Source organism: Anolis sagrei, chromosome 2 (assembly GCF_037176765.1).
Source record: "Anolis sagrei isolate rAnoSag1 chromosome 2, rAnoSag1.mat, whole genome shotgun sequence".
NCBI lineage: Eukaryota > Metazoa > Chordata > Lepidosauria > Squamata > Dactyloidae > Anolis > Anolis sagrei.
Genome location: NC_090022.1, coordinates 149,821,505 through 149,848,847, shown reverse-complemented (window position 1 = coordinate 149,848,847; position 27,343 = coordinate 149,821,505). Strand labels below are relative to the sequence as shown.

Genomic DNA, 27,343 nt, shown 5'->3' with positions numbered 1-27,343 from the left:
TTTATTTCTGTTGTTGGATGTAAATGATGCCAGTGAAAATCTTGGGTTAGAAGTGGCAACTCTGTAATGATTTTCCAATGAAACGAGGTCCAAGCTGTTGTCGAAGGCTTGTTGGAAATTAGGCAAGTGGGGTTTATATATCTGTGGAATGTCCAGGGTGGGAGAATGAACTCTTGTCTGTTTGAAGCAAGTGGATGTTGCAATTGACCACTTTGATTAGTATTTAATGGCCTTATAGCTTCAAACCTTGGCTGCTTCCTGACTGGGGGAATAACAAGGGCCAGCTAACACTTCCAAAAAAAAAAAAAAAAGGATTCCCCCAGGCAGGAGGCAGGCAGGCTTTGAAGCTGCAAGGCCATTCAATGCTAATCAAGGTGGCCAATTGCAGTATTGACACTTGCCTCAAACAGACAAGAGTTCTTTCTCCCACCCTGGACATTCCACAGATATATAAACCCCACTTGCCTAGTTTTCAACAGACCTTACAACCTCTGAGGATGCCTGCCATAGATGTGGGGCAAAACATCGGAAGAGAATGCTTCTGGAAGATGGCCATGCAGCCCAGAAAACTCACAGCAACCCAAGGTCCAAGCTATCCATGAGCCTTATTTTTAAGTGAAGCATGTGTGTTTAAAGATATTTTTGTGGCCAAAATTGGAGGACTTGGTTGCAGAAGCCTCATGTAGTACCCACCCAAGAAGTCAAGGAGCCTTTATTTTCTGATTGAGTGGGTGAATTTTCTATCTTGCAGAGAAAGTCTTCATAAAATAGAGCTGGAATCTTTAGTGGTTTGGAAAGTCAGCACACTTACATTTCTGTCAATCCAGTAAAAACAAAAAATAAAAATAAAAATCAGTTTCTCTCTACCTTTTCATTGCTTGTTCTGCTTTGCTTGGGAGACTTTTCTTTATGCTTCTCTGTTTCTGATGTATACTTATTGTGGGGCAAGAAGGGGCATGGGAAAGCAATCACCTTCATGTGTGAACCTTCTAGTTGGTGTCTTGACAGTGGGCCGTTGCATCGAGGACGGCGTCATTTCCTGAGGAATGCTGTGAAGGAGATGGAAGCCATCCTGGCCAATGAACCTGGGCTCCTGGGGCCAAAGGCAAGTCCAGAAGGTTGAAGCATTTTGGGAAAGTGTTCTTTCCTCACTCCTTCTCCTGTTTGTGTCTGGCTCTTTTGGCTTTCTTTTTTCCCCCACTCATTCTCTCCCACTTCTTCTTGTTCAAGGCCATCCAATTCCTTCTATAGTCATAACAAATGTTCCAGAGTGCATCTTTCTTTCCCACCTATAGAACTCTGCCAAGATGGGCAGTGAAGGGGGGATAGGTTTACTTAATCCTTAAACACAAGAGGGGAAAATGTCCTTTAATCCAATTTTTACTCTTCTAAATCTTAGTTCAATTTAAATCCTTTGAAACCAACCACCTTCTGGATTACAGACCTATCTCTGGGAGCACGTCATATCAGGTTTGGTTGTTATGACACATATTTTCAGCCCTTTGTTATTGCTCTCTTTCAGCAAAGCCTTTAGTCTTTGCAATACAATACAATACAATGAGGATCTTCACTCTCAAAAGTCAGCTTGGCAAATTATTTTATCTCCATCAGGAAAATTATCACTTTTAACTGTCAAAGGATCTTATTTGTTGCTTCAGTGCTCAGTGTTAAATAAAATAAGGTAAACTAATAAATCATGTTCTTACTTTAAAATGCTGGAGCCTCTTATATGCAGAGGGCGCAGAGACAAAAAGATCTCTCTGTGCCTCTGAGCTTTCAAATGTCCACTCAAGATGCTCTTTGCTGGCAAATACTCTCTTCTCTTTGTCCCACCCAAAGATGAGGAATTTGAGGGGTATTGTTGAAGGCTTTCATGGCCGGAATCACTGGGCTGTTGTAGGTTTTTTCGGGCTATATGGCCATGGTCTAGAGGCATTCTCTCCTGACGTTTCGCCTTCATCTATGGCAAGCATCCTCAGAGGTAGTGAGGTCTGTTGGAACTAGAAAAAAGGGTTTATATATCTGTGGAATGACCAGGGTGAGACAAAGGACTCTTGTCTGCTGGAGCTAGGTGTGAATGTTTCAGCTGACCACCTTGATTAGCATATAATGGCCTGACAGTGTCTAGAGCAAACTTTTGTTGAAATACACAAGCATGTGGACAATTTCAACAGAAAGGAAGAAACCATGAAAATGAACAAAATCTGGCTACCAGTATTAAAAAACTCTAAAATTGCAACAGCACAACAACAGAGAGGAAACAAACAAAGGCATCTAATCACCTCTCCACAAAAGTTTGCTCTAGGCACTGTCAAGCCATTATATGCTATATCTGGGGAGAGCAGGTTGAGCTCCCTCTGTCAGCTCCATCTCCCCATGACATGAGAGAATGCCCTCACAAGGATGGTAAAACATCAAAACATCCGGGTGTCTCCTGGGCAACGTCCTTGCAGACGGCCAGTTCTCTCACACCAGAAGCAACTTGCAGTTTCTCAAGTCGCTCCTGAAACAGAAAGGAAAAAAAAACCTTACAGAAGTTTGGGTCTAAATGTCTCAAAAGACTGCTTAAATCTATCTGCTGACTCCCCAAAAACAAAGGCACTTTTAATTGCTTTGAAAGCAGTTAAACTATTGGGCACAATCCCATTTTTCTTTAATGCATTTCAAAAACTCCCAACCTTTGAAATGCGTTAACCTTTGGAGTTTCTCAGGCCCCATCATTAATGCACTTTAGAAAGGCTTGGATATTCTGTCTTTTTTGTCTTTTTCTTAAATAGGTTTTTTGGGACTGCAAATAGCTTTTAACAGTATTATGTTTGCCATTTGAAGGAAGGAATGTTCATTGGTATAACAGGCTTTTCATGATATGCAGTAGACTCACAGTTAACTGGTCCCCATGGTGATGGGTAGGTGCCAGATAAATGTGGTTGATTGAGAGTTACTATTAACATAGGCCTAATTAGTACTATACCCCATACCATAAGGTCTACTTTGACTTGGTATTAATATAGAAATACAGCAATTGAAAGCTAATTAAGACAAAGACAATGTTTTAGTCACACAGGAAACTTTGATGTATGGGAAGAACATGAGTGCAAAGTACAAAATGTGATTTTATCAAATTCCATTAATCTGCATAATTGATCCTCTGTATTATGTAATGTAGAACTCAAGGACACCTGCCAGCAGAACAGAGATTTCAGGAAGTTATCTTTAGTATTGGCATGTTCTCATCCCTCTACACCTCCATAGAAAATGATTGGACCTTTGTGGATCTGACCTTCAGAACTGATTGGAGTGAATATTTTTGATCTGACTGCCTATTCCTCTTTCCCTCCTGACACCAATAGGCTGTTTATGTCTTCATGGCCCTTTCGTTCTGCCGTGATGAAGTCACCTGGCTATGCCGACACAGTGAACATGTCAGCAAGGGCAAGAACCCAGAGGAATTCACTGACAGGTACTGATGGATGATGAAAGCATTTGAGGTTTTAAACAGAGATCAGACGGCCACCTCTAGAGATGTTATGGAATAGAGTTGGATTAGATGAACCTTGCGATCTCTTCTATTCTATCCTTTGGAAAAGAATGTGAAGAGGAAACTACCAAGTATGCTAAGCACAGAGAGCCAGTATTATGTATTTGGTTCCAAGGGTTGAACTGTTACTTGGGAAATCGCCTTGAACCAGTCACTTTCTCAGCCTGACTTCACAAGGGTGTTGTGTGGATAAATTGGGGATAAACAAGTTGGGTTAACTTATGTACAGGTCAATGTACCTTATCTTTTATTTAAAAACGAACCATCCCTGTCTTTGAGTAGAGAGGTGAAAGGCAAGAGCTTAGTACAGTGGTTCTCAACCTGTGGGTCCCCAGGTGTTTTGGCCTTCAACTCCCAGAAATCCTAACAGTTGGTAAGCAGGCTGGGATTTCTGGGAGTTGTAGGTCAAAACACCCGGGGACGCACAAGTTGAGAGCCACTGGCTTAGTGTGCTCCAGGAAAACCTAAAAAGAGCACTGGTCCTTTCTCCTCTGTGGACTTATCTTTGCCTTAACCATGGGTTACATCAAAATCTATATTTTGAGCCCAAAACATGCCCTCAGCCTACTCATGAGGTGGGCTTCCACAAACTATACATGGTAAATGGATCTGTTTGTGATCGCTATATTGACCTTTTATTGCAGATCGAACTACGCTATTTTTTTTTTGTTATCAGGAACGACTTGAGAAACTGCAAGTTGCTTCTGGTGTGAGAGAATTGGCCGTCTGCAGAGACATTGCCCAGGGACGCCCACATGTTTTACCATCCTGTGGGAGGTTTCTCTCCCTGCATGAGAAGCTGGAGCTGACAGATGGGAGCTCACCCTGCTTCCTGGATTTGAACTGCCAACCTTTTGGTCAGCAGTCCAGCTGGCACAAGGGTTTAACCCATTGTGCCACTGGGGGCTCCTCATTGTATTATATGGTCAGTGTAGACTCATATAATGCAGTTTAACCACATTGAGCTGCATTATAGAAGTCTACACTAACGATTTAATGCAGTTTGACCTGCATTAAATGGTCAGTGTTGATGGGCAAACATGTAAAGCAAACAGATATAAAGGCTAGATATGTTATGTTCTTAAAAGTTGGATAGCAGGGGAAATTTCTTCTTTTCTTTGACCTTTATAGTAAGTTAAAGGGTATGGTAAACATGTCTTGGGCTAGAAGTGAGCTCACAAGAAGCTCTCTCTTTCTCTCTTCTTCCCCTCCTCCATAAATAGGTGTATCACAGCCTTATTCTCTCCACATCTTTACCTCACCACACTCTCAAAAACAAAACTCAGGCAAACACTGCCATACCCTTTTGTGCCTTGGTAAAAAATGTACACTCTGTCTTACTTTTCTGTCTCATTCTCAACCCACCTTTTCTCTTACTCTCAAATCCATCTGTATGCCTACAAGTGTGTGTATACAGCCTCCCTGTTACTTTCCCTTTTTTTGGAGGAAAGTTCCCTATTCAGTCTTCTCTCAATCTTGGTTGAGCTATCGATAGTAGTTTGTGAAGCAGGGATGCGTGACCCACCCTGTTGAAGCAATTAAGTCCATAATAAAGTAGATTAATTAGTTGATTAAAAAACTGAAATGGGCTATTAAAGCAATGTGAAATAATGAGAATGCAGAATACTGTGTTTACCTTTATTAACTCTTAAGAGTTTTGTTGGCAGCTACAGCTTGAAAAGAATTAAGGAAAGAAACATGCAGTGGGATTTAGGGATGAATGAGTGGAAAAATACCAGCTGATTCAATCTGATCTTGGAAACTAAACATAATCAGGCCTGATTAGTATTTGGATGGGAGACTTCCAATGGACACCAGGTGCTGTAGGCTGTATTTCAGAGGAAATGGTTTTTGATTATTCTTTCTCTAAGAAAACTCCATGAAATTCATGAGATAGCCATATGTTGATAAGGAAATTGAAGGCACATAGGCACACAAAGGTAAAATGTTAGACCTGGAAAAAAGCACATAATTTGGTAGACAACAGTGAGGTAAAAAGAAAAAGGCTTAATGTAAATATTTGAATATTGAATAATTAAAGAAACTGTAGGAAAGATTAACCGGCTCAACAACAGGATAAATAGAAGGACTTTAGTTGTCTACATAAATAGAAACTGGAAAAGTACTTGAGATATTTTTGAGGGGTTCTGGAGATCTGTTTTCCTTTCAAAGGAATATTCATCCTTTTCAGTGAGCACTTTTTTCTTTTCTGTTTCAGTCCCTCCTTGTACTAGATAATGGAGGTAGTAATGGTGAGGTCAACATACAGCAAAGATAATGTTATGTGTTTCATTAGAAACAATCAAGAGGCTTTTGGCATCTAAAAAATTGACAGTGTGTGATTACAACATAGTCTTTTGTGGACTTCAACTCATCTGAATGCATAATGTATTGCCACCACTGGCAAACTCTTTTATAATTGCATGGATGAATGGGATGAGGTGTGCGTGTGTGGAGGGGGCAGGATTTGTAATCTACTGAGCCAAGGTTTTATGTATCTGATGAAGGAGGATTTAGTCCACAAAAGCTGATGCCTAATCAAAATGTATTATTAACTGCATTGGGTTAAACCCTTATGCTGGAAGGACTGCTGACCAAAAGGTCAGTGGTTTGCTTTGGAGTGGGGTGAGCTCCCATCTGTCAGCTCTAGCTTTCTTTGCAGGGACATGAGAGAAGCCTCCCATAGAATGGTAAAACACCCAGGCATCCCCTGAGCAGTGTCCTTGCAGACAGTCAATTCTCTCACACCAGAAGTGACTTACAATTTCTCAAGTTGCTCTGACATGAAATAAACTGGGTCAGACAACCATGGTCAGTGGGCTACTTGCACTCCTTTCCATTTCTAGTCCTTTAAATGAAGTCATCCAGCTCTCCCACACAAATTGTTTTGATTGAAAACAGAGTGTAAAATGTAAATCTTTTATAAGCAAGGACTTCTGGATGCTTTGGTTCTGCTTTGGTGCAGTCTCTGGATTGTGCAGAGGTGTAAAATTGGCTTTTTGAACTCTTCCTTCCCTGGTCTTTAAGGTGTCAGAACACTCAGTTGTTTTTGCTGGAGCAGATTAACAAGGTGTACTCCATACATGCATGCTTAAACACACCAACAAATGTTTCAGGCATCTATTTTCCCCCATAGCTACCTGGCTGAGATTCTGTTTCTGATGGAGAAGCTCCGCAATCTGGTCCGGAAACACCAAAATGTTCTCCAACGCTACCACGTACAATACTTGACACACTTCGACGTCCAGGTGCTCAGTGACATCATCCAGGTATGAAAGCTGCAAAGGGGGAAAGAAGAGCCAGGGCTCGTGAGATTGTGCTGAGGTTAGCAAGAGATGTTGGTTTCTGTGAGCCTCTTTTGTACCAAACTTTGTGAAAGAAAAGAGGGAATGGTTAGAGTTGAAGATGCTGGAGGTTCATCATCATTCTCATTGATGGATCACTTCCTTTGTACATATCTTTATCCCCTTGCATCTCCTCTTAGTAGGACCCCAGAGGACAAACATGGGAGAAGGATGCTTTTTGAGATCCTGGAGCATTGTCACTTGTTGGAGAAGACAATACTAGCCTGGCTTGCTATAAAACAGCTTCATATGGGACCACAAGGCAAAATGCAGTACTTTTTTTCTGGTCTAGAACATTAAAAAGGAGCTCCTGGTGGCGGAGTGGGTTTAACCCTTATGCCAGCAGAACTAAAGACCGATAGGTCGCAGGTTCGAATCCGGGGAGAGCGCGGATGAGCTCCCTCTATCAGCTCCATCTCCTCATGCAGGGACATGAGAGAAGCCTCCCACAGGATGGTAAAAACATCAAAACATCCGGGTGTCCCCTGGGCAACGTCCTTGCAGACGGCCAATTCTCTCACACCAGAAATGACTTGTAGTTTCTCAAGTCGCTCCTGGCATGAGGAAAAAAATGAAGAAAAACACTTTGGGATTTATATATAGTCCCCTCACTCCCTTTATTTTTTCATGGTATTTGAGATAATGTGTCCCAGTAATCAATCTGAGAAAACAACCCAATTAAATAATTCTCTAAGATCTTACTGAGAACAGATGATGTAAAAGCAAGCAAACTGTCACCACTTCCCTGAGCCACTGCCTTTTGCAGGACCTGACTGTCTGCCCTGAGGAGGAGTCCGTGATTATGTCATCCTTTGTGAGCTCAGTCTCATCCCTAACCATCAAGCAAGGTAATTATTCTGTCACTGCAAGGTTGCTCTGTGTGTGGTACATTTCATTCCTCCTGTGCAAAAGAAACGCAAACTGTACACCGGGGAAGAATTAGATCTATGTGGGTAGAATATATAATGCACACCAGAGGGAAGGGGGCATCCTCTTTGCAACATATGCTAAGAGGATTCCTCCTCTAACTTAGATGAGAGTGCAAGTATTATTATTATTATTATTATTATTATTATTATTATGTTTATTTATATTCCTCTTTCTTTCTCCGTACTGAGATGCAAAGCGGCTCACAACTAAAAACATTGCAATACAACTTTAAATCTACACGTATACAAGTATTAAAACAATATTAAACATTATGCTACTATTTGAGGCCACTAGTTGTTGCTCGATGGTTGTTTTTATATTGTGTTATGTGTCTGTTTATTTTATATTGTTTCTGATGCTGTTTTACGAATTTTAATGTTTTATATGTTGATCGGGCTTGTCCCCATGTAAGCCGCCCAAGTAGCTTCGGGGAGATGGAGGGAGGATACAAAAATAAAGTTGTTGCTATTATTATTATTATTATTATTATTATTATTATTATTATTAGCATATAAAATCACAGCAGCCCCTGACAATCTTAAAATCTTTCTTCTTTAATCCCCCCCCCCCCCTGAATAAAAAGGTTTTAACTTGCTGTCTGAAGGATAGCAGGGAGGGGGCTATTCTGGCTTTCCTGGGCAGGGAGTTCCAGAGTCGAGGGGCAGCTACCAAGAAGGAAGGCTTGCTCTCTCGTTCCCACCAGTAGGTAGCTACTCTCTACCCCTTTGCACACCATGCTTAATGGTAGGGAAGGGACAGAGGAGGGATGCAATTATGATAAAGAAGATGGAACTGGTCTGAGCTCTTAGAGGAAGAAAAAGGAACATGCACTTCAATTGTGAACTTGCCCTCATTTCCCTTCCCTAGTCAAGACCAGATGCTGTTTCATTGTCTGAATTATTTCCTCCCTCTCCTTTGAGCAGTGGCAATAGCAGCAGCACCACCACCAGAACCTGACAATGGGGAAGAGGGACATATGTTTTAGTTATAAGTGCAACCAAAAATAGAACCAATTCAGGCATTGCAGGCGTTGATGACCACGTTGTTCGTCTTGTATTGTCTGTTGTGTATGTTGTGTTTTAATCTGTCATTGTTATATAAATTGCACTGTAAACCGCATTGAGTCGCCGATTGAGGCTGAAAAATGCGGTATAAAAATGAAGCAAATAAATAAATAAATAAGTAGTCTATAGATCAGAGCTTTCCAAACATTTCATGTTAGTGACACACTTTTTTAGATATACCCCTTTCTGTGACACAGTAATTAAGTTTTACTAGACAACTGGAGGTTAAACCTTATAAGAGATGCCGACTCAAACATAAATTGTAATAACACAATGTATGGGGATGCAATGCATCTGATCAAAAACTAGATAACATATCTCTCCCAGATATTTGTCATTTCTGGTTACATTTGCACAAAGCACTTACACACTCCAGTCACACACACAGTCCGGAAGTTTCTGCTATTGACACTTTTGAGGAGGGCTGACTCAAAAGCAGTGGTTCTCAACTTGTGGATCCCCAGGTGTTTTGGCCTACAACTCCCATAAATCCCAGCTAGTTTACCAGCTGTTAGGATTTCTGGGAGTTGAAGGCCAAAACATCTGAGGATCCGCAGGCTGAGAACCACTGCTCAAAAGCAATAGAATCATAGAGTTGGAAAAGACCACATGGGCCCATCCATGCAAGAAATAGTGCTTATGGAAATAATATTTATCTTCCCATGTCAGGCCCAAACAAGTGGAAGAGAAATGTGTATCTCTTTATCATTGTTTTACCTATGTATTTATTTTGTAGTTGATGAGAAGGAGAAATTTGATTTCACTGGGCTGCGGCTGGATTGGTTCAGGTTGCAGGTAAATTCCTCTGTGGGGTTTAACCTTTCTTTCTGTTATTTCCTACATCACTGGGGTTGATATTCAGCTCCGTCTGAGCCTGGACACTTACCTGCCTGTTAGGACTTTGGCATGTTGTTTCTTTTGCTCTTTGATCTTTCAAAGTTCCAGCAAGTATAAAGAGAGGAGCTGAGAACTTGGCTGCACATTATACTTGCAGTGTAAGAGCTGCCTGGGCTCTGACTGATGAGCATTGTACAGGCTTCCCAGAGAGCGTCTCAAATGCAAAGAGAAAGCTGAAAGGGATTTGTGGCTCCTGTGGTCCACATATTGTGGCAGATCACTTTTGATTTGAATGAAGAGTCACTTTTTGCCTTTCCTTTCAATGTATAATATACCTTTCCTTGTCTCTTGCTTTCCCCATATGAACTTATTCCTGCCAATGGCTATTAGTAGTAGTTATATGTGCAGGGCAGAACAGAGTAACAAATTATGTATCTCTTTCTCTCTCAAACTTCTACAACTGTAAGACACATCCTAATTTCAGTATCATCATCATCACTTCTGCCACCACCAAAAATGCGTAAGATACACCTTTGATTCTATGATGCACCCCATTTTTAGATACATTTGTATAGGAGAAAAGTGCATCTTGGAATTGGAGAAATGCAGTATATGTCAAAGTATGCATGTCTGTCTGTACAAGAAAGGTAACACTAAGTGACATTGGCCCTCTGTGATATCACTGAGATAGGAAGATGACAGCATGAGGGGAAGAAATGGAAAAGCAAAGAAGGGGGCAAGAAGAGAGGGAGTGGAGAGTGTATGAGGAAAAGCAAGGGGAGAAGAAAAAAAAGCAGAAAAGAGGGAGGTGTATGAGGGAGACAGAGGAAGGAAAGAAAGAGCCACAAAGAATGCTTGCCCATTGTTGCCAGAATGTTGCCATGAAAACATTGTGAAGCAGGCTTTCTCAGAGCTGGAGAAGGGAAAAAATAGTTGGGCAGTGGTCCTAACAGCACCCAAGTGTGTATGCTAGTGGCTAAACAAACCGAGGCATTTCTTTAATAGTAAACAATATTTAAAATCATTTGAAGCATTTATTTAATCTCTTCAAATGCTGATAACTGCTAAGAGAGTTTTTATTTACTCCCATGTAAATTGAAATAAAAGTGGGCACTGGAGACCTCCTGATGTCTTGGTCTATTAAACTAATTAAGGATTCCTGTCTAAAATCTACCAGTTGAACACTACCTCCATAAGTAGCAGCATAAACCAAAATTGCTACAGCTTTTGCCTGCTATTTTGGACTTAAGTTTTTGTTAAAATAACTAATAAGCAGTAGTGTTAAATACTGTCTGCCTAATAGTTTCGTCAAATGATTCTTTAATTGAGATTATATTTGTTGAGGCTTTCACTCCATTCTTCATTGATGATTAATAATTGCAAATCACGTTTCCATATTGTTTTCAGTCCGCCTTTTGAGGGATATATAAAAAAAGAAGATAGTGGATCTTATGAAACTAGATCTTTCATACTATTTTCTGCTAATGGTAACAATTCTATAATTTTTGGGAACAGGTGAATAACTCAGGCTTGTCCTGGTGGAATGAAACAGAATAGGAAAAATCCAAAATATATGAGATACATTGCAATTGCTATTACCTAAGTGTGTACATAGTTCTTTGCAATGTCTCCTTTTGTTAACAAGTCAGTATCCTAACTGGGGCGTGGGGGGGGGGGGGGGGAGGAGGGAGCAACCTGAAAATTGGTTTTGCTTGTCTTCATGCAAAAAGTGCTGGCTCAGAAAAGGAATCAATGGTGAGGGGCCAGTAATCAATTTGCTCTGCCAATAAGTATAAATCCTAGTCTTGTTCTGTAGAAAGAGGTGATCGCTTGGGGGATGTGAGGAGGAAAAAAATGATTCCCACACTAGGGATGTGCTTATTTAAGTTATTCATTCCTGCAGGGGAAAATGAGCAATTTAATCAATTTTCCTTCAGTTTTTTGAAAGTGTACTTCTAGGAAACAGAAAACTTCCCTCCAACTATACTTACTTTTTTCCTACCCTCCCCACTGCCATATATCTCCATGTTGGCAGAGCAAAATGTGAGTCTGGTCTGAAGTGGAGATGAGAGTAGTCAGGATTTAAAGATTTGGGGTGCTGTTGGCATTAAAAGAGGCTTCGAGATTTCCTTGTTGGGCTTTCCCAATGCAGAAAACCCCTTTTTTCATTTCTTCCCACAGGTTTTTGAATATTCTTTCCATCCCTATCCCACAAACTTACTTAGTTCAAAGTTACCTAACTTCAATGGTAGCCTTAAGCAAAACTGCCTTTTTTCCATTTGTGGGTGGGTGGATGAGTCCCTCAAGACAGCTTATAGGAACCACGCTTTCTCCAGATCTGCTTTAAGGACAGTTAGTACAGTGGCCTAGATCTTCATAACTCCTCCACTTCTTCCCAAAGTCTTCCTTCTGGGCTAGCAACCACCTTTTTTGGATCTCAACCTGCAATTTACACTTAAGCAACCGCTGTTCCTGAAGGCTACTCAAGACCTTTGTTTTGGTGCTGCCTTCAAGTAGCTCTGATTCTCTGGTATCTTTGACTCTCTGGCCCCTCTGGCTTCTGTTTTCTCAGACAGACTTCTTTATGAGATCACAACCAATCACATTCAAAACACTTAATATTCTATTACTCCACAATAACCCATTATTCTAGACCAATCATCTTCCTTGGAATATTTTTAATCCACCAATAATTCCCACTCAATTTGAATTCCATCCATCAGTATATAAACATCACACACAGCAGTTGAACAGTATAATTGTCAACCGATCTCGACAAATAAAATGGCCTTTATGCACATGTAAGAGGCCAAGTTTTTTCTTGTTGCTCAATCCTTTTAGTATTCAGATCTTAGCTTTCTCTCTCTCTCTAAATATATAACTATACATCCTTTTACAATATCTTGGACATAGAAGTATACCATATTTTGCACAAATAAAAAGAAGAAAATAAAATGCACCTTAAAGCATACTTATCTTTTTTTTACTTTCACCAACTACAACTTATACTACATATACTTCAACTCCACATCTTTTATCTACTTATACATATTTCATTTCATTATTATCCTCCTTTTTCTTTCTTTGCTTTCCCACATACACTCCCTCACTCCCTCTTTCTTTTTTCTTTCTTCTTGCTTCCTTTTTCTTTCCTTTCTCTTTTTTCCTTCCCTCCCTTCATACCTTTTCCCCTTTCCTTTATCTTTCTTCCATTTTCTTCCATTTTCTCCCTCACTCCTTCCCTTTTCTTTCTCATCTTTTTTCCTTCTCTTCCTGTCTTATTTCTTTCCTTTCCCTTCTTTTTCTCCTTCCTTCTTCACATACACGTCACCTAGCAACAGCCAATCCACTTCACTCCCTTTATTTCTCAGTCACATGACCAACGGCCACTTCATTTAGCCACAGCCAATTCACTATGTGTCTTTTATTTCCTGCTGCTCTTGGCCCCAGTGGGTAGTTTTTAAAAGTTCAAAACCCTCAATTATTTTAAGTTGAATACTGAAGGACATGTGTGGCTCGTTTGATCCAGATCCATCAAGCCATGTAGAAGCCTTTGTGATACCAACCAACCAACAAACCAGAAAATATACATACATACTTTGATATTTCACCGATTATAAGGTGTCCTTTTCCTGTTTTAGGAGCTCCCAAAATGGGGTGCACCTTACAATAGATGATGTTTCAGATTTGCAGAGTTTTTTTTTGTTATGGGCTTATCTCAGAGGAAGAAGAGCCCCAGCACAACGGCTCTGCCAGCACCCCTCACCATTTTATTCCTGACCTTAGCCAGATGTCTGTTAACCACTCTGACTGAGCTAAGCATTGCTCAGCAGGATGACAGGGTATGCCAGTTGAGGAATGACTGTTAGAGAATTGTGTTGAGCCTTGAATGAGCTTGAGTATAGAAGTGTAGAAGCTCATGTTAGGAAATTAGAAATGGTTGAGGCTTGTGTTTTATTTGAAAGTAAACTCTTATTAAAGAGAACTGTGTAAAGCAAAGACGTTTATGAAAAAACTGTTAAAGATTATAAGTTCAAGATACAAACTCGCTGAAATGTTACTGAAGACTTTAACCTTTGACGAGAAATGTGCCTGTATCTTTAAAAATGTGAAGTTAGCAATAAACAAAACTTTTTATCTTTAAAAGAAGTCTGTTTGCATAATTGTCTGCTGAAAGCATCAAACAGAAACAAAATACCTACATGTCCAGCGATCATCCATTACCAAATAAGCTCTGCTACCCCAATTAGGTTGTGACCCTAATAGTTCATGGTCTATACCCTGATGGTCAGTGATCCTAACAGGTCATGATCCATTATCCCCAATAATTTGAGCATTGGATTATAGCTCTGAAGACCAGGTTCCAAATACCTGCTCATCCATGGAAGCTCAGATAGTTCCCTTAAGCAAGTCACACCTTCTCACTCTCAGAGAAAGGCAAAGGCAAGCCTCTTCTCTGAACAAACGTTGCCAAGGACTGCCATATGACAGAAATAACTTGAAGGCACTGGGTTGTTGTGAGTTTTTTGGGCTGTATGGCCTTGTTCCAGAAGCATTCTTCATGCAGGCATCCTCAGAGGTTGTGAGGTCACCTCTCAACCTCTGAGGATGCCTGCCATAAATGCAGGTGAAACGTCAGGAGAGAATGCTTCTGGGACATGGCCTGTGAAGTCTTGGTGCTCTGCCTTTTTCCTCTCTTCTGCTTCAGTTCCCACTGTTTAGGTTTCCCCAATAGTGTAGATGCCTTCTTTTGTATTAGTTTTTGGATGGAGCATAAAAAAACTCTAAAGGCCAGCGTTAGTTGGTTTATTCCATTTGCCTGTATAGACCTCTTTTGCTGGACTCCTTTTTTTGCAACAGATCTACAGAGAATAGAGGCTTGGGAATTATCTGGTAATTCTAAGCCCGAACAATTCAAAACAGGCATCCTTAACACCTGCATTCAGCAGTATCCCTATACCAGCAGTCCAAGAGACAACAGAAGCTTTTGACCAGCTTAAGCTTCACAAGGAAGAAGATTAAGACAGTTTACAACCATTGCTTTGCACCAGAGGCAGGAAACTTTCAAAGACTCCAGAGAGATGACTGCAACCAGCAAAATCTCCTTTTGTAATGTATTGTTTTAAGTTATCCTATAATAGTCCCGGGTCGAGTTAACCCTTTATTCATCTTGTTTTCAGTAAACTCGTTTTGGTTATCTTTTCACCTTTCCTAAAGTGTTGCTGCCTGCTAAGGGTCTTAATCTTAACAGAAGGTATCAGATAGCCCTCGAGTAAATCCAGACACTATAGTTTTTCCCAAAGGTTTGGGCGTGCCATCACATGGCCATACAGCCCAGAAAACTCACAACAACACAGTTATTCTGGCCACAAAAGCCTTTAACAATAATTTGAAGGCACACAACAATTCAAAATTCAATACTGCTCAGTTAAGACAGTTTTTTTATTTGACAAAGAGACTAGTGTTGAATGATCAAGTGATGAAAGATCAAGCAATGTACTGGTAGATGTGAATTAGCTTGTGGCTTAAAACAATCTTGTCCTGTTCTGAGTATTTAGAGTGACATATCAGGCTCTTTTCCTTACTAGGCATACACCAGCGTCACAAAGGCCCCACTGCAGTTGAGGGAAAATCACGACATTGCTAAGGTGATGAACCTCATTATCTTTCACACAAAGATGCTGGACTCTGTGGAGGAGCTAATGGTGGAGACCTCAGACCTTTCCATATTCTGGTATGTACTTAGGAGAGATACTGTACAAAGTCTCTTAAAAATTAATAGGTTAAAATGGTTTGCTGAAAGCATGATAATTCAGGGAACTGACTCTTCATATGTTCTTACGGGCATACATATGAATGCATGAGCATATATTTTCAGTAGGTTGCTCTCTGTTACTGTGGTTCCTGACTTTGCTTTTATTGGTTGGTATTATTGATATCTTCATTCATTTGACAGCTTTTATGTGCGCTTCTTGGAGAAACTCTTTGCATCCACCACGGAGGAACCATCCATGCTGCGCTATGCCATTGCTTACCCATATTTGTGTACTGACTTCTGCCATGCTACCCATCCTTTGTGCCCTGAGGAGGTATGTATACATTTGACAGTCAAACAGGGAGGAAAGGCCTACCAACAGAAAGGACAGCAATATCTCCCCAACAATTGAAACTGTTGAGCTTTTCTGTCATCACTGTGGAACAGGAATATGCAACCTTGGTGTTCTCAGTTTTGCCCACCAGGAATCACCATAGGTTCACAGATATTTTGCTTACCCTAATAGTTAAGAACAGAGTACCCTAACTATTATTTATTTATTTATTTGCTTTATTTCTATACCGCATTTTTCAGCCCAAACAGGCGACTACTCTGTTAAGAACTTTTAAAAGCTCCATGTGTGCTATTTCTTAGCATTTATAGATAATTAGCTTATGTTATGTATCTGATGTTGCCGAAATTAGGTATTTTGTAATGCTATTTATTAGAAAGAGTCATTGTTTCATTTTGGATTTTATGAAGAGTTCTGTTGGAAAATACATAACTGTATAAAGGGACCCTTTATAAAATCACACAACTGATGGGGTGAAACTCCCATCAGACCAAGATCTGGTCAAGTTGCAACAAGTTGGTCCAGATTTGATCAGCTGTAATTCCTATTAACCCTGGATCTGGTGGGGGTCCAATCCCCATCAGTCCCAGGTTTGTCCAGTCTTGAACTTGCGTTATTCCTAGATCTAGCTGGGTGGAAGTCAAGGGTCTGCCCCTAACTGGTCAGATGGGTCAGCCTTTTTGTTGGGGTAATGTATGCCAAGTTTGGTCCAAATCTATTGTTGGTAGGATTTATATGGCTCTCTGGATGTGAGGGACTACAACTCCCACCATCCTTTGTCAACCCCTGCAACCTCTCCAATATTTAAAATTGGCCACGATGGGCATTTGTGCCAAGTTTGGTCCAGGTCCATCATTACTTGGTAACACCCAATTAGAACACTGAACACTACGTATCAATGTTAGTTGAGGCTAGAGGCAAGTAACAAGGGTGGGACCCAATATGAGCTTCCCTGGGAATTTGGATTTTCCTTTATTTCCTTACTCCAGGTTCCTCATCTGCGGACCTGTGCCTTAAGCCTGTGCAACAGCTTTCTGGAAGAGATGGCTAAACAGACTTGTATTTGCATCCTGGATATTTGTGCTGAGCAGTATAACCTAACTGAGAAGGTGAGAAGCCATTTCTGGTTGTCAGGAGTAGATCCTGACAAAACAACACTTTGGGAGAACAGTTCACATAATCCTACAGCTATCTTGACTACTGGTGGCTAAAGGAGTTTGGGAAATATAGTCCACAAGTAATGTTTTCATGACTTTTTAAAGACATAGCAAGTACCTAAACCCAGTTTTCTTTTACCTGCAAGTCAGTGCATAGGAACCTGATCCACATTAGAATAAACATGGGTCTATAGGGTGGATATCTTAAACCTCCCATGCCTGTAGTGGGAAGTGGGGAGACAGGGACGGGACGGGAAATTCAACTAGCTGTTTGTACATGGTTGGACTAATTTCATTGCATGCTGCTTCCACTGTTAATAAAGCCTAGAACAAAAGAGCCCAGAGAGTATCCTAGTTTTTACTATCTGGCTGTTGAAGCGAGTCTTGTCTTTGGAATGATTACACACACACACACCATGCACCATCTTGCTCTCATTATGCTTTGTGACATGATCCATATAACACAAAAGTAATAAATGCCCTTGTCCTTTTTGTATCCTACCCAGCTATTGCCCAAGTACTGTGCTGCCACCATCAGCAAGGCACGGAACAAGAGAGCCCAGAAAGTAGCCAAGAAAGGAGAACCAGAGAGGGATAAACCTGGTGCAGAGAGTCACCGGAAAGATCGTAGCCTGGCCACCAAGTAAGACAGCAAGAGAGCTGGCTAGGTTCTTCAGCTGACATCTTTTGAAAATTGTTTGAGTGTCTCTAGTGTTCACAGATGAAAACCAAAATAACAAGCAGTAACAAGCCACACCTAAAAACTGTTAGGCCATCAAATTCTAATCAAGATGTCCAATTGAAACATTCACACCTAGCTCTAACAGACAAGAGTTCTTTCTCCCATCCTGAACATTCCGCAGATATATAAATCCAATTTTCCTAGTTTCCAACAGACCTCACAACCTCTGAGGATGCCTGCCATATATGCAGGTGAAACATCAGGAGAGAATGCTTCTAGAACATGGCCATATAGCCTGAAAAACCTACAACAACCCAGTGATTCGAGCCATGAAAGCCTTTTACAATAAATACATTGTTCAGATATTGTTGCTGCTTCCCCCAGTGTTCATCACCATTGGACATATTGCCTAGAGCTGCAGAGAGTTATCCAGCATTTTTCCTCTGCCATACGTTAAGACAGGGGTTCATAACTTTTCCACTCAGGACTTCTTTTGGCCTGAGAATTTTTTACGTGACCCTGGGTATGTAGGTATATAAAATAGGTATAAAAACCAAACATTTCCTGATAACAAACCAGCATTTTGCAAAGTTTCCTAAACAGACTTACTTTTCTTTTTATGAAGTATAGCTGAAGCATCCTCTGCAGAATCCACTGTAAGCAGTGCACAACAGATTCATGTAAATGTCTGAAACAGCCACCAAGTGATGTTCAGAAACCTTTGACTGTTTACCAATTTTTTTCATAACTAAGGGGACCCCATTTGAAGTTAGGACCCACAGTTTAAGAAGCAGTCCTTAGGAGAAGGATTCCAAAGGAAGAACAGGAGAGCCCAATACTATGTAGGCATAGAGCAGCAACGGTACATACTGAGCAGTAGATGTCAGCTTCCTTGGTGATACTGTTGCATGTGATATGTCCTACAACTGAGAATTTGCAATGTGGTAAGCCAAAATTGTAAACAAATTGAGACACAGATACATATTATAATTACAGTGTCCTAAAAAAAACCCCTAATCAACATCTTTACAGCACTTCCTCAAACACTGTTTGAATAGCTAGTCTTTGATACAATTAAAAGGAACTAGTGCAAATTGATATGTTCAAAGGAGCAACAGATGGGGCCTTTTTGTTGAAGACAGAGTATCCTTTATCCTCCTTTCTCATGCCTAGGGCTTGGATAGCTGTTTCAAGACTTGGGCTCACCGTGTTCCTATCTGACAGAATGTCTCCCTTTAGTTCAGTGGTTCTCAACCTTTGGTCCTCCAGTTGTTTTGGACTTCAACTCCCAGAAATCCCAACCAGTTTGCCAGCTGTTAGGAATTGTGGGAGCCGAGTCCAAAACCCCCGGAGGACTAAAGGTTGGGAACAATGGATTTAGTTCCTCATTCATATTCACCATCAGTGATTCTAACCCACCATGCGTTGCTTCTTTTTCTTTCCCTAGTTTGGACAAGCTACATATCACATTGACTGAGCTTTGCTGGAGCCTCAATCAAGTCACCAGCTTTGTGGTCTTTGAGCATACAGTGACCCCAGCAGAGTATCTTAGCAGCCAGCTGGAGACTCGCCTCAGCAGGTACAGAAGGGAGAATGATGAAGTGGCTCTGAGAGCAAGTCCATTCCAGACAGAAGCCATAATGGTGGGACAAAACTATATGGCACTCATGAACAACACAGGTTTTGTCCACATCTTTCACATATTGGGCTGTTGTATTAATTGCCTTCAAGCCAGCTTCAGTGGGTATTGTAGGTTTTTTCAGGCTATATGGCCATGTTCTAGAGGTATTCTCTCCTGATGTTTCACTTGCATCTATGGCAAGCATCCTCAGAAGTTGTGAGGTCTGCGGAAGCTTGCCATAGATGCAGGTGAAATGTCAGGAGAGAATGCCTCTAGAACAGTAGTTCTCAACCTGTGGGTCCCCAGGTGCTTTGGCCTACAACTCCCAGAAATCCCAGCCAGTTTACCAGCTGTTAGGATTTCTGGGAGTTGAAGGCCAAAAACATCTGTTGAGAATCACTGCTCTAGAACATGGCCATATAGCCCAAAAAACCTACAACAACCCAGTGATTCCAGCCATTAAAGCCTTCAACAATACAAGCCAGCTTCAGTTTCTGAATGAGAGACTTCCAAGACACCCTGCCATGAGCAGTCCTGCTCAGGTCCTGCAGATTCAAAGTTCTGACTGCCTACATTTGTTCTATCTACTTTTAACTTGGGCTTCGTTGTGGTCTCTACAGCTCAGGGAAATTGGTGCCTCCATTTCTGTGAGTTCAAAAAAAACACATGTACAGGTAAAGAAACTGTTCTTATTCATCTACGCTGCAGGAATAATGCAGTCTAACACCACTTTACTTTCCATAGCTCAATGCCATGGAGTAGTGAGAGCTATAGTTTTACAAGTTCAACTGCCATGATTCAAAGTATTGGACCATGGCAGTTGGTATGGTGTCAAACTGCATTCGTTTTGCAGTGTAGATGCCCCAGTAGTCTCGTTGACATGCACAAATGTGTTTTGCCTCCATTTTTTTGGGTCCACAGATGACCACAGAAAGGTCCACATCACAACTATGCAACTTGTTCTTCCTTTTTTTGTTGTTGTTTTCCATTTTACTGGATTACAGATCTCACACCTCCCAGCCAGCATAGCCATTATCTGTGCTACATTTTATGCCTGCCTTGTGCTTGTTAATGAGTGGGGAAAAGGGAGGAATAAGCCCCTACTTTTGTTAAATATGTGCATCCCAGTGTTCCTTAATTTAAAATGAAATACAACTGCTTCAACTTGCTTTCATGTACAACAGCTGGCTCTTTGTTCAGTGGTTCCATGCTGACAATCACATCTGCAGATCTACTTGTAAGACTTTAAAAATAGTGATTTAATTAGTAAAAGTCATCTGTATTTTGAAACCAAAACCTTCTGCATTTGATTGATAGGCTATAGCATGTGAGAGAAAAGAGAGTAGTCACTTTCTGGTTACCTGCTTCCTATTTTTTTGTCATGTCAGCAGCAACTTGAGAAACTGCAAGTTGCTTCTGGTGTGAAAACATTGGCCGTCTGCAAGGACGTTGCCCAGGGGATGCCCGGATGTTTGATGTTTTACCATCCTTGTGGGAGGCTTCTCTCATTTCCACACACAGGGACCTGGAGCTGACAGAGGGAGCTCAACCTGCTCTCCCTGGATTCGAACCGCTGACCTGTCGGTCAGCAATCCTGCCGGCACAAGGATCTAACCCATTATGCTACTGGGGACTCCTAAGCTTCCTATTAACTGAACTATAAAGGAAATGTATGTCGAAGGCTTTCATGACCGGAATCACTGGGTTGTTGTAGGTTTTTTCAGGCTATATGGCCATGTTCTAGATGCATTCTCTCCTGACGTTTTACCTGCATCTATGGCAAGCATCCTCACTACCTCTGAGGATGCTTGCCATAGATGCAGGTGAAATGTCAGGAGAGAATGCCTCTAGAACATGACCATATAGCCCGAAGAAACCTACAACAACCCTATAAAGGAAATGTTTCAATACTTTGAAGTTCTTTGGTTTGTTTAGAATTATATATCTCCTACGAAAATATTTTGAATTGTTTTGGAGAAAAGAAAACAAAGTATGCTTGTATCAATTAAAATACAGTCCGTTTGCTATATCCACAGTTTCCTCATCCACAAATTCAAGCATTCAAGGACTTGAACATCCATAGATTTTGGTGTTCATGAGGGTCCTGGAACCAAAACCAGTGGATGCTATGGGCTCAATGTAACCCGCAACCCCCAGAAAATGTAAAAGTACTAAGCATTCAAATACCATCCCAAAACATTGTGCAGCTGAGTGAAAGACAGCAGATGTTGAATTTGTGTACATTTTTCAATGTAGAGTTGGCTGTATTTTTTCTGGATCTTGAATATTGTCTGACCATTAAGAATGCACCTTAAGCTACTCAGTGTATATCAGAGAAATTTGCCTTGTGATTGCTGGAGGCCGTGCTGCTAAATATGCAAGTCTAGCTATTTTGTGCATTCTCTCTCCCCCTCTGTTGGCTGCAAGATTATTCACTTTTCCTCTTCCCATCTCCAGGTCCTTGGTGCTGCTGGCAAAGCCAAACCCAAATTCCCCAGAGTTATCACGCCCCTCGGAAGTATTGGCTGGTGTGCAGGCCTATTCTACTTTCCTGGTGTCATTGATGCATCGTGTGGCGCTAGATACTGGGCGCCTCCTCCGTAGTGTGCTTCTGCAGCAGACTCAGCCATTGGATGCAAATGGCGAGCAGACCCTCACCACTCTCTACACTAATTGGTAGGTGCCTGAAGCATGATTATTTGGGGGAAATGAAGGGGTTGGTGTGAATTCTACACTGTTCTAATAAGCAGCCTATAATCTGTGCCAAGGCCCTACAGCCTCATATTTAACATCTGCTTTCAATGTCAAGACAACTAGGCTAGAGAATTAATGCCGTTTGACACCACTTTAATTGCTGTGGCTCAACACTATGGACTTATGGGAGTTGTAGTTTTACAATGTTTAGCTTTCTCTGCCAAAGTGTGCTGGTGCCTCACCAAACAGTAACACCTATGATAGCAATGCATTGAGCCATGGCAGTTAAAGTGGTATCAAATTGTATTAATTCTGTGGTGCAGATGTACCCTTAGTGCTGGAATATTTGAAATATTCACAACAACAACAACAACAACAACTTTATTTTTGTACCCCACTTCCATCGTGGTGGCTTACATATGGCACAAAGTACCTAAAACAGAGCATAAAATAAACACACAGTACAATACAATAAAGTAAAACATATAGCATATAAAATCGTAATTTAAAACTCAGAACAACACCCAGTGACCTCTGGTGACAACTATCGTAAGACATGGCCAGACTGTAAACAAGACCAAGGAATGGGATAGTGCAAATTATAGCTAAGGAACAGGACATGAGACGAAAGTGCCGTGCTGTGTAATTGATTGTGGACCATTGGAGCTAGACATTCTCAAAGGCTTATTTAAACATCCAAGTCTTCAGATCCCTATGGAAGGAGGACAGTGTGGAGGTCTGCCTAATCTTCCAGGCATTTCAATAGTACCTCTGACTTCTGTGTAGGAGCATTTTCTTAACCATTGAGCAGTTGCAATCATATCTATAGAATTATGGTATGAACTACATGTTTGGTTCAACTTACTACCTATTCCTTTACTGTTTCTCTTTTCAAAATAAGTGGCAGCAGTGAGGAAGCAGTGGTCTCAGATGTCATTACTCTGTGCTGGTACCCCCTCAAGGAAGTTTTCTTGTTAATATAACTCCCCTTTCCCATTTCATTCCACCTAATCAGCTGCCTTGTTAAGGATGGGAAGGTAGCAATTGGTTTTGCATAGACTGACAGGTATTCTTTTTCAGGTACTTGGAGTCACTTTTGCGCCAAGCAAGCATGGGGTCTATCGTCTTTTCACCAGCAATGAAATCCTTTGTCAGCATACCAAAGGAAGGGGAGCAAATCTTCAGTGCTGAAGAATATTCTGATGTCTCAGGTAGCTATTCATAAATTTAATCTTGAATATCCAGGACTGAGTTGCAGAACTATATTTGGTGTGAATTTGACACCTGAAGCAATAGTGGATATTTCTCCAAAATGACTTTGGACCTTATTGCTTTGTTGAAGTTGTGGAGTACAATAGCAAGCCTGAATTGGCTTAGGCTAATTCTAATTCTAGCTGATCAGTTTAAGCCTAAAGATGAAGTCCACACTAAAGTGTGAGAGGAGTAAGCAAGGAGAGATAGGAGCAAAAACGTAGGAATTTAGTTGAAGTAGAGGGTAACTGAGCAACCTTTTCCGAACATTTTGTGATCAGCTCCAAATTGTTTAGAATTGGAGTTTGATTAATTCTGAAGGAGTTGCTGGCAACCATACATAGACTGAAGGTCTCTCTGTTTATCTGTCTCCACTCCCAAATCTTTTAAAAGTCAGGTAAGTAAAGGTACAGGTTTCCTTTTGACATGAAGTCTAGTTGATTCTGACTCTGGGGGTGATTCTCATCTCCATTTCTAAGCTGAAGAGCCGCGTTGTTCATAGATCTCTCCAAGGTCATGTGGCCGGCATGACAGCATGGAGTGCTGTTACCTTCCTGCCAGGGTGGTATCTATTGATCTACTCACATTTGCATGTTTACAAACTGCTAGGTTGGCAGAAGCTGGGGCTAACAGTGGGAGCTCACCCCACTCCCCGTATTCAAAATGCTGACCTTTCAGTCAACAAGTTCAGCAGCTCAGCAGTTTAACCCATGCTACCAGGGCTCCAAAAGTCAGTTACAAAGACTAAATATAAGATTCTGGCTTTGGGTTTGCATCTAAGACACACAACACAAAAGGAAAACAGAGTCTTAGTTACAGGGTTTGGCATGTCATGAAGCTGGTTTTAACAATAGAAGGGCTACAGCTCTTTTCCTCACATGGTCTTTGTAGTGATTGTTGGAAAGAGCTGGGGGCTTTACAACTGTTTTGCAGCTAATCAAGTGATAAGAATGGAAACTTGAGAATGCTTTACAGAATGCGAAAAAAGCTGAGATACTCTCACTTTCTCACTTTGACTGGTTTGCTCTCAGTGAAAAAAAGAGGAATCCATAAGGAAAAGTCACTAAAGATTGTCCAGGCTATGACCAGTAGTAGTGTGCAGTTAATCATGTTGTGTTTTAAAAACAACCAAGGGAATAACTTTTTATATCCTGCACAGAGATGCGAGCATTATCAGAACTCCTTGGACCCTATGGAATGAAGTTCTTAAGTGATAATCTCATGTGGCACGTGACCTCACAGATGGTGGAGCTAAAGGTATCAATTCAGGAATTCATGCTGTACCTCGCTGGCTTACAATTACTTGGGCACACTTTGGAAGTATACTAACAGCAGTAGAGTACTTAAGTAATGGACATTTGGTAGAGTTTCTTGGGGGAAGTGAGACTATGCTAGCATCAGCTCATAGAACCAAACAATTTGCTTTAGACAGTATTTGAGCTTTTCCCATGAGTTCCGTGTAGGCTACACTTGACACATTCACTCACACAGTGGCAGTCTTTGATAGGACTGCTATCCTGGTGTGTATTGTGTTGGTGTCAGGGTCATACACTTATCAGTGGAACTCTTTTAAGACCTTCTGTCTTTGATGCATCAAACAGTTTATCAAGAAATCATGAAGCAGGGAATGGGGTGAGTATGAACCATGCACCTTTGCCTGAGCTCCAAATCAGAGCATTGTTTTTCCTCTCCCATTCTCTCATAGTCGTTCCCCCTGTCATTTACACTCTTCTTTCTTTTGCTTCTTGTGGTGAGCGAGTCTTTCCATCAAGGCTTACCCATCACAAGGGGGGGGGGGGGGAGATTTCTTCTGTAGAGGACTATGGTCCTTTAGGGAGAATGTCATGAACCCTATTTGAACTGATCATATGCAGAAAACTTTGGAAAACTTGGCTGAAGGGCCACATTCAATCCAATACATGCCGAGTGTTCACCATTACTTACACCTATACAGATTGCCAGTCAACAGTTTGAAAGTTCAAATCTGGTTACATCAGGCTACATTTCTCCCACACTGATTGCTGAGAATCCACAACTGTCCAGTGTCTCCATGGCAAGGCTTCTGCTTCTTCTGTGGTTGCCCATCTGAATCAACTCCCATGTTTTTTCATCTTCTGGGAACAGTTACCCTATTTCTGAATCCCATTGCCCCAAACCTCATGCACTCAATGTTGGGACTGACATTATGCTTTCTCCTGTCAAGTCATTGGTGATCTGTGTTCACTCTTGTTGGGTTTCATCCCTGGACTGCACAAGTTTTTGTGTCATCAAGTTTCTAGTCCTCAATGAGTAGCTAGGCTAGAGGCAGAGCTAAGCTGAGTGATTCCTTTCCCACATCCCTATGCATGTTTCCCAAAAGGGCTTTGTCTTTCCTCTTCCTGCTAGCCACTGTCTCCTCCCCCTTTGATGACGTAGTAATGGAGCTCTGTAAGGGAACTTCCTCTTTAAGTTTTATTGCCCTGGGTTGACTGTGGTTTCTCCACCATTTTCCAGTCTCATTTGCCTTTTCTTCCTTCCAGCAAGGACAAATTTTGCCTCTCTCTAGGCAAAATGTGCCTTTTACCTCCTTTAGAAGATGAGATTTAGTAAGCTAGTTAGCTCCAAGACATTTTCTATCAAGAATGTCTTTCTTTTACTTTTATAAATATTTTGGAACCTAAAGTTCTGTCTTCAATCCTGAGCCATCCTGAAGAATAGAAGCCTATTCCAGCTCACCACACGTACGTTTCTGCTGGTTATGAAGTTTACTCCTGGCAATCTGCGATATTTTGGTAGAATCACCCCAACTGAGGGTTCTTTTTGAGCCTAACTGCTCAGATTCCCCAATAACTCTTTTAAGAATTTTCATATGTATAATTTGATTTCTCTTTCCTCTAGAAACTGGTCACTGAGAATATGGATGCACTTGTTCAAATCCGGTCAAATTTCTATCAGCCAGAGCAGATGGCAGTACTATTGCCACGCCTAATATGTAAGTTCTAGGTACAGATTTTGTTTAGCCCCTTTTTGTTTCTTCCTTCAAAAAAAGCATTAGTATGTTTGAATGGGGATAGGGAGTTAAGGGTTGTTTTTGTTGTTTTCTGTCTATATCTGAACCAGCCTGATCAATTAGGAAAGTACAGGATAGTGTGATCGTATGCCTACTGCATATGGCAAGCCTTAACAGTGATGGCTCTGAAAATATGGAAACTAATTTTCATAAGAGAGCTGCTCTCCCCACATGTTCAACCTATGTCTATTTGTATAACTTTTTGAGTACTAAAGGTAGTAGTTAATTGTCAACTGCTGTTTTTATTGCCTGTGATATTTTAGCATTTTTGTGTTTATAATGCAGAATATATACTATCATACAGCATGTACTTTTTGTCATTTTCAGAGGCATAGCTTTCTGTAATTTAGGTATTCTAAGTAATTTCCATTATAACTAGGCGTTTGTATGTAAGAGTCCGAACTCTTGAAGAAGTCTGTGATTTTGCTAGGAAAGAAAGGTGACATGCAGACATTGTGACGTAGGCTGTCTCAGAGCTGGAGAATGGAGAAAGGGGAAGGCAAAGCGGGGAAGGAAGGAAGGAAGGAAGGAAGGAAGGAGGGAGGAGGGAAGGGGAGAAAGCAAAAGAAAGGAAGAGAAAGGAAAGGAGAAAGGGTATGAATGGGGGGAAAGAAGATGAAAGCAGGTGGATAGCAGTCCCTTCGACATCTGGACAACATCAGGTATATATGCTTGTGTGTGTATGTGTGTGTTTGTGTGTATGGGTGTGTGTGTGTGTGTGTGTGTGTGTGTGTGTGTGTGTGTGTGTGTGTATATATATATATATATATATATATATATATATATATATTGAATAGCTGTAAAATAATGTAGCTATCTGAGCAGCAATGTTATTAGATGTCAGTTTCTAAATTACAATCTCATCACATGAGGTCCTTTTTGGCGGATTCATTACTTTATCAATATTTTCATGATGGAGCCTGCCAGCTCCCATCCCATGATGTAGAGCAGTGGTTCTCAACCTGGGGTCCCCAGGTGTTTTTGGCCTTCAACTCCCAGAAATCCTAACAGCTGGTGAACTGGCTGGGATTTCTGGGAGTTGTAGGCTAACAACATCTGGGGACCCCAG

General features: G+C 41.1%; 1 protein-coding gene across 1 annotated transcript in view; it reads left to right on the top strand.

Annotated features, from left to right (window-relative positions):
• The window catches only part of NCKAP1L (NCK associated protein 1 like), a 97,094-nt gene that overhangs the window by 29,363 nt on the left and 40,388 nt on the right, over positions 1–27,343 (top strand). Inside the window, exons 11-24 of the mRNA XM_060763805.2 lie at positions 1,009–1,105; positions 3,351–3,460; positions 6,675–6,807; positions 7,649–7,730; positions 9,613–9,671; positions 15,302–15,447; positions 15,670–15,802; positions 16,810–16,929; positions 17,484–17,620; positions 19,107–19,238; positions 21,738–21,956; positions 23,055–23,185; positions 24,385–24,482; positions 26,103–26,196. Of these exons, the coding sequence (XP_060619788.2) occupies positions 1,009–1,105; positions 3,351–3,460; positions 6,675–6,807; positions 7,649–7,730; positions 9,613–9,671; positions 15,302–15,447; positions 15,670–15,802; positions 16,810–16,929; positions 17,484–17,620; positions 19,107–19,238; positions 21,738–21,956; positions 23,055–23,185; positions 24,385–24,482; positions 26,103–26,196 (1,691 nt within the window). The remainder of the gene's footprint in view (positions 1–1,008; positions 1,106–3,350; positions 3,461–6,674; positions 6,808–7,648; positions 7,731–9,612; positions 9,672–15,301; positions 15,448–15,669; positions 15,803–16,809; positions 16,930–17,483; positions 17,621–19,106; positions 19,239–21,737; positions 21,957–23,054; positions 23,186–24,384; positions 24,483–26,102; positions 26,197–27,343) is intronic.